Source organism: Loxodonta africana, chromosome 3 (genome assembly GCF_030014295.1).
Source record: "Loxodonta africana isolate mLoxAfr1 chromosome 3, mLoxAfr1.hap2, whole genome shotgun sequence".
NCBI lineage: Eukaryota > Metazoa > Chordata > Mammalia > Proboscidea > Elephantidae > Loxodonta > Loxodonta africana.
This window is the reverse complement of record NC_087344.1, coordinates 87889643-87897781: the sequence shown is the minus strand read 5'-3', so window position 1 is coordinate 87897781 and position 8139 is coordinate 87889643. Positions and strand designations below refer to the sequence as shown.

General features: G+C 37.8%; 1 protein-coding gene across 2 annotated transcripts in view; it reads right to left on the bottom strand.

Moving 5' to 3' along the window:
- Window positions 1–2817: 2817 nt before the first annotated feature.
- Window positions 2818–8139, bottom strand: part of ELAVL4 (ELAV like RNA binding protein 4) — a 102294-nt gene continuing 96972 nt past the window's right edge. Inside the window, exon 7 of one of the 2 annotated variants that reach the window (XM_010591295.3) lies at window positions 2818–5380. In XM_010591295.3, coding sequence (XP_010589597.1) covers window positions 5053–5380 — 328 coding nt within the window. In that variant the 3' untranslated portion in view covers window positions 2818–5052. Of the gene's footprint in view, window positions 5423–8139 lie in introns of both variants that reach the window. The other variant, XM_023549620.2, reaches the window with a different exon arrangement.

The window sequence follows — 8139 nt, the reverse complement described above, 5'->3', positions numbered from 1 at the left end:
TGGGAGTTCATGGAATCATCTGTGGCAAAAGGCAATTATGTCCTGAATTCTGACAAGGTTAAGATCTCTAGACACAAATATTCGCTAAGTATGAGCCCCAACAAGACTTTCTGAGTTCCAAATGTACTTTAAAAAGTTGTTCTTTGGGGGTTAAATGTCTTATTTATAAATGAACAAATAAGGACTGATCTTGATAAAAGAAATTTAAACTGGACACAAGTCGATAAAAATTTTAACAGCCCTTTCTGGTTGTAGCCATCATTTGCTCAATGTTTGATCTTTGGTAATGGATGTGAGTAAAGTTTTCATGCTGGTGGTGATGGTGTGGGATGGTTATAGACACAGATACATATTTTTTGCTTCCTTCCCTTGCTATCATTTTGACAGAAATAACACTAAGTAAATGCTGTCAGCCTTCTATGAGATGCAATTTTTCAACCAAACAAAATATAATATACCCGGGACCTAAAAGAAATTTAATAATCTCTGCATTCCTGTGATGTGTCAGGCCTTTCCCACAAACACCTACAGAAACTATATAATATTTACCTGAAGATTTAAGGCAACACGCTTGCACTCACAACAAGATGAATTTTTTATTAGATGTTAGGTAGATGCATTGCACTGATGTTGGGTAGTGTTGCCGAGAGAGTGTATGTAGATTGTCCTTCTATGGATATTTTCAAGACCTATTTAAAGATCTACATCTTTTCGTAAAACTTTTAGGATAGATCTTTCTGGAGGCTGGAGAATGAACTGGTACAATTCTGCTGATTTCCAGTATTCCAAAATAATGTATCCATTCCTTTAAGGTGCTCTAAAATTACACCTTTAAGGACTGGCAACTATCATAGGTTTGACAAAACATTGTTAGATCCTGTAAACATGTTTGTGAGGCTCTGATATTCTTGGGGTCAACTGTTAGCTTGAATGCCCATTTTCCCTTCAGAAAAGAAACATAGGGTCTTGTCTTCAAGATATAACTAGAATAAGAACCTTTAAGTTCAACTGTTTGAGGTTCGGGCTGACTTAGAGGTTTAATATTAGCTTGGTTAATTAAATCCCATTCTTTGCCCTGAATTTAATTATCCTAACCAATGTGGTAATTCAATATCATAATAAAAAAAGAGCCTAATGAGAAATGGAAGAGAATGTATTTGTTAATCTGGTTCAGTAGGGGCATTTCCTCCTGAAGTGTCAGTTTATGGATGTTGATGGTTTATAGGGTATGTATGAATTTTCAGTGAAAGACAGAAGATCACTAATGAGTGATTGTATCAGGAAATCACTTAAAATTCATCTGTAAAGTTCACGGCACATTTTAACATGACTTCATGATAGCTTAGGCAAGAGTTGTTTTTTTTTCCCTCCTAAAGCCAAAAACAACCCAAACCCGTTGCTGTCAAGCCAATTCTGACTCGTAGCAACCCTACCGGACAGAGTATAACTGCCTCAGAGTTTCCAAAGAGACCCTGGTGGATTCAAATTGCTGGACTTTCGGTTGGTTGGCAGCCATAGCACTTAGCCACCATGTCACCAGGGTTTCCACTTTCCCTCCTAGGTTGAGTTTAAATCATGTTATTTATACACTGTATGACTAAATTCTTGTTTAGGGTTTTTATTCAAGGATAAGGAAGTCAAATACTTGCAACTTCTTCTAGGCCAAAATGAGCACAAAAATAAAAAGGCAACCTTTTTTTGTTTAGCTGTCACTTTCCAATACAAACGGACTGTTCTTTTAGTATTGCTCAAGCTCTGCAGTCTCAATGCTGAGCGGTTGTGTGGTAGAATCAGACTAGGATTCATAACCCAGCTTGAAACTTGATAGCTGTGTGACCTTGGCAAGTTACCTAACCTCCTTGAGCCTCAGTTTTATCATCTGTAAAATGGGGGTAACAAGATCTACTCCTCACAGGCTGCTGGGAGGAAAAAGTGAGAGAATGTAGAGGACACCACACAGCCTGCCTGACACATAGCAGGTGCCTGCAAATGGTGACTTCCTGCCCTCTGAACAAGTCACAACAGATATAATTGCAAATGAATAACAGATACTAACATACCATAACGTCAAAGAGAATGCCAAATGTTCTGGCTTGTTATCAACCAGGGCCGTGCTCTTCAAACTTTAAAGTATCAGCAATTTACCTGGGGTTCTGGTTAAATACAGATTTGCATCCAGCCTGAGAATCTGCATTTCTAACAAGCTTCCAGGTGATGCTAATACTGCGTGGTTGGGAACCACACTTTTCAGTAGCATAGAGCTAGGGCAATGGCTATTGAATACTGAGTTGGCTTTGTGAGGGCTAAGTTCCACAATGGCATTTTACTCTACTTTTTTTATTTAATGATAAAAATATTGGGGGAAATCTGAAGATGCTAAAGAAAAAAGTGTGAATGAACACATTTAAAAATCTGGGAAGCTCAAATCCATTCTACACACTTTCATTTATTGTCTGGACAGATAAAGTACAAATAATTCAAACACAACAAGATTATGAAAAAAGAAAAAAAAATTCACAATACTTTCCCTCAGAAATCATCTAAACTACCAAGGTTAACATGAAGTCATTCATTATAACTAAAGTATACAACTGCCTGGCCCTAAGATTTTTTTTCCCCCACGAGTGAACACGTTATAGAGAAGATTTTGGCATGCCATTCCCATTAATGCTTAGCAAACGCATCAAAACTTTGCCAGCAAACTGCGTTCATTCACAGCAGGTGACGTAAAAGGTTTCCCTGAATATTGAACAAGTGTTCTCTGAACTGAAATCCAGTGTTTTGTTTTGTTTCTTCAAAACTGAAAAGAGGAAAAAAAAAAAAAACCAGAAAAAAAAAAATGTAAAGGAGGAGTCTATGATGCAGCCTTGGTTTCAGTTATCTGTCTACCACTATGACGACTACTACCAAGTTTGCCTCTTCAGTGTGAAAACAACAGTCCTGTCTACATGCACTTAGGGGGTTCAGCATGGGAAAAAATGCACAAAATAAGCACAAGTTATAAATAACCATAACGTTTTATTACCATTAAGACTAAACTTGTATTGAAAAGATTTTATATAACAAGACAAGAAAAGCAATAGCAAATTTAACTATCAACTAGATTATGCATAGCGAGTAACTGTGTCTATTACCCAGGGAAGAGCATGAACCCTTGTATTTTTTTTTTGTTTGTTTTGTTTTTGTTTTAAATATATAACCGTACAAAGCACAAACATACTAAAATGATCAGTGCACTGGACGTGGGAGAGTGCTCCCTCAGTCATTTTGTTCCCTTAGCTCTGTTTTGTTTTCCCCAATCTGAATTACATTAAAATAAAGACCCAATTGTTTTTATTTTTCTACTGTGCAGTAAGAAAAAATATTCACAACAAACATGACAATATATCAAACAATAGTTCTACACAAGTTACCTTGATACCTCTTGAACGGTCACTTAAATATCATAAGAAAACATTTTAGGACATATACAAACAAAACTAGCCAAGTGTTACAACTTATAATAAATTAACCAAAAGAAAAAATAACTTTATATATATATATATTTATATTGTATATATACACATACACACACAACAGAATGACACAATAATATGCTTCTTCCCGTAGTTTAAGTAAACAAATAAGTAGTCTAGCCAATCTAGCTATATTTGATCTCGGCCATAGGCATCATCACGTCGGCGAGTAAATAAATAAGTGTCTCAAGCAACAAAAACAGTGTTTTCAATGTACCAACACAGCCCAATTCTATCAGCATGGGCTACAAAGTGAATTGGAAAATTCCTTAATGAATTTAAAGCAAATGTATCTTTTGTTTTCCTCTCCTAAACACATTACATTTAACTATGATACTAAGATATGTAAATAATTTCGTAGCACCTACTGCTCAAACTAAGGAAGTTTTAGATCAAAAGGAAAAATTAATCTTTTTAACTTTTTGTTCTGCTGACATCCCATACTGATGACTTAAAGAAAAACTGTCTTTCAACTCATCTCCTTGCTTTTGGGTTTTGACTGTGGGGAACTGTGGTACCCTGGGTAGAACGAACACTCCTTTCCCCTAGTAATTAATAATTGTTTTTTTTTTTTTAATTATTACATGCTATGAAAAGATATGAAGATCATCTGTTTATAGCCCATCCTTCAAAAAACAGTCTACGAATCCAGTTTAAAACACACATCTTGATCTCTAAAAAGTTACCAGTGCAGTATGAACGTGACAAAGTTGTCAATTTCCCCTAAATTAGCCAGTCAAAATATTTTTTTTTCTCAAATCCAGATTCTCTTGTAAAAATTCTTTATATTTTATAAAAATAGATTTTTCTTGAAACCCATTTTCAGCAAAGAGACCACCTCTTTGGCAACAATGTTAATGTTATTAAATTGTTAATGTCATCAGGTATCCCCCTGGCCCCCATCCCCTAACAGAAGACTGTTTTAGTTCACATGATATAAAAGAAAAAAGGAAAAATAAAAAAATTTGCAAAAGTTTTTTTTTTTTTTATTTTTGCAATTTTTATTATTCCTCTTTAATTTGTGTGGGGGTTTTTACCAATCTGATTGGATCAACATTTTGACAAAAAAGAAAAATCTTTTTTTTTCTTTCTTTGAATCCCATTACTTTGTAAAAATTGTTTTTTTTTTTTTTTTGTTTTTTGTTTTTCTTCTTCAAATGAGCGAATGGTCATCTTAAAAAGACCCACCTTCAAGGAAGGTAGTAAAGTTAGCTGGCTGGGTAAAAATCCCTGCACATCGCTATCTATGTATAGTATATTCAACAACGACAGCTATGAAAGAACATTCAATGCATCAAAGGTATTTTTTTTGTTTGTTTGTTTTTCTTTTTTTCTAAGCATTATAAAATCCGTTCCTGGTACACCTCAGGATAATCCAATGTTTTAATACTTAGGCAACACTGGCTTATAAAGTCCATGGTTGAATATAAGCCTTGAAAAGTTTGCTTCTCTCTCTTTTGTGTATGTGTGTGTGTGCACGCATGTGTTTTGTTCGTATATATTTATATATATATTTTAATAAGTAAGGATGGGAAATTCAGGACTTGTGAGCTTTGTTGGTTTTAAAGGAAACTTGCAACACTCTGTCTCCCAGGCGGTACCCGTTGAGGCTGGCGATGGCCATGGCTGCCTCATCATAGTTGGTCATGGTGACGAAGCCGAATCCCTTGCACTTGTTGGTATTGAAGTCACGGATGACCTTGACATTGTTCACTGCGCCGAAGGGACCAAAGAGCTGCCAGAGGACACTTTCATCGGAGTCAGGGGATAGGTTGTAGACGAAGATACACCAGCCTGTTCCTGTGTGACCAGGGATGTTCATTCCCACAAGGCTTGTCATCCCATCAATGGTGATTGGGGAGAACCTGGGGGGACAAGCAGAAGGGGGGACTGGTCCAGACATCAGTCTGACCATGGATAACACACAGATGCACAGACACAGACACGGGGCAGAGGGCTGAGTGAGTGTTTGCAGGAGAGTCTACAGGGTTTAAAAACCAAAACATAAAAACTGATGCCGGTGGCAGTTCTTTTGCTGGAAATAGCTACACTGGTCAAGGCACCTATATGCCAAGAGAAAAAAACCTAGGTCAATTCCTAAAAACCCATGGGGGACTCTCAGAGCTACCAGACCAAGGCTGTAACATAGTTCTGTCACAGTATATGCTCATGGGGTATCCCACCCTGACCCTGTTCCTCCCACAATAGACGGTGAGCTCTCAGGGCAAGGGGCTCTATTTGATTCGTTCTCTTGCTCTATTTATTTATTGAGTGGTGCACATATGGAAGTCTCACAGACACACTGACACATAGAAAACACTCAATAAATATTTATTGATTAAGTGAATAAATTTGTTTGATCTTAATGCTTGGGAAACCGTATTTTATATTTTTAGGCAGATTAGGGGCTGGGCCTAGAAGTGCTCAAGTCTACCATCTTTGCAGTCCCTCAACCTCTGGTTGTCAAAGATCTCTTAGTACTATTGAGGACAGAGATATGTGAGAATGATCAGGCATGTCTTGTTATTAATTGGATCAGTGGCTCATGTTCTCACCTTTATTTGAAAGGGTTCCCCCTCAAAAAATCCCAACAGTAGTAATAAAGGCATATCACTTTTGATGCTATATTATCTAGGATTCATTTCGAAGTATCACAGGAACAAGATTTCAAGTGGTTTGTGCATTTATATATCTTGAATCACAGTACATTAGGAAATCAGAAAACTGTTATTTGCCCTGTTACAAATACTTCTAAGTTTTCATATAATCTTAAAAACAACCCTTCAGATTCTATTCACAGTCTGATAAAATAAATCCATGTGTAATTTGTGATAGATGCATCAGATGAAACAATTAGTTTACCTGCACCTACAGCAGAAAAAAAATTTTGTTCACTTTTTATTTCATTGACTATTAGCTTGCTTTTTCATTGTTGGGTTTTTTTGGGGGGGAGTTTAGGGGAGGTGGTGAGAGATGGAGGGAAGAAAAAACTGGGGAAGAGTACAGGGTGAAGTGTGATCTAGGAATAAGAAAATATTCTTGGGGATCTGAAAGTCTGATTTTAAAGAACAGTGCTGTATCTAACTAGAATTTAGGTAATCAAATGGCAGCTGAAGGTATGCTAAACATAAGAACAACTCAATAAGCATTGTGTTTGCTATTATTCACCAAGTTAATCTTCCCTGTTGCTTAAAAACAAAAACAAAACAAAAAACCACCATGGAACACATTCTTAGAAGGGCAACTTCACTGTCTAACTGCTACTTGAATTATTTCTGAAGACTGTTTTCACAACCTTCTCTCCTCCAACTAGGTGAATTGACCCCGTTCAGTTTCTAGGTAGAAAACAGGTAAGTATTTTATATAAGGCCAAACTCAGGGCCAGCAAAGAGGTTTCAACTAGAGCGTCAACTCCAGTTGGTAATGACTATCTGGAGCACTTTGGAGGAAGGATTCTGGATCCAAATCCGGGTTTAGCAGGAAAAAAAGAATGCTGTTATCAACTAGCAATATGTACTACGGGTGGGGGCTTGGAGGAGGGGGCAGCATGTATGCTGCAGCTGTGTTATAAGCATCACTTTTTTCACAGCACTAAAGTCGGGAAGGGGAGGAGGTCTGAGATCAAGCTAAGAAAGATGTAAAATGCCTGGGAACAGGTAAGCAGTATGCTAGACACATGGAGATAATTCACAGTTATCCTCACTATGCTGGGACTGAGATGCTAGAAGCTGGGAAAAACTGGCAATCTGGTAGTGAAGTTTGCAGTCAAGTGACTTCCTTCACTGTGCACCAGTTTCTAGGGTCAGGGTTACTTACCACGCATGGCCGAGTGGTGAAAGAACTGCCTAGCACGGGGAGTGTGACGCAGACTGTTAAAGAACACATCTCTTTCCCTTGACGGTAGGAAGGGGAATTAAAGTTTGCAGCTCTACTGAGCAAGATGATGAAGATGCTACATCCCTAGCAGTTCAGTGGAGCTTATCAAAAGCACACATGGGAATCTCACGGACACAGTGACATAACACACCCAACTTCCCATGATTCAGCTTTTAGACTGGGTATGGAACACCCTTATGACTGTATTCAAAGAGCCCAAGAGCCTTGATTCTATATGAGCCCAACCCCACAAAAAGGCTTTAAATGAAAGAAATAGCAAGTTTAAAACATACATACATATATAACCAAGGAAGGATTTACAACAACTGTTAAAACCTGTAATAACAAAAGAAGCCTCTGGTTGAGGTGCACACAGATACACTTCATTCTCAGGATCCGCCGTGAAATGTGCACTGAGGTGGGGGCAGGAGTCAAAGTCATCCACGCTTTTATTCATGCTTTGCCCAGGGCTGGTAGTCCAAAATCTAATTTTTCTACTGACAATCAGAAGATTGTCAACCATGATTAGCAAAATGTTCTAATTTTGATTTGCGGGAATCTGCCCTCTTAACTGAATCTTGGCACTGCTAATGCAAAACAGTTGCTCTGCAAGTTTGCAAAATCAGCCAGCAAAGAGTCGAGGAGACTTCCCCTTTAGGGGAGCCATTCAGAGGACCCGATTATCACGGGCTTGGTAGCTGTGGCACCTGAACCATAGGAGAGAGAAGCCCACCTGCAAATAAAAGAA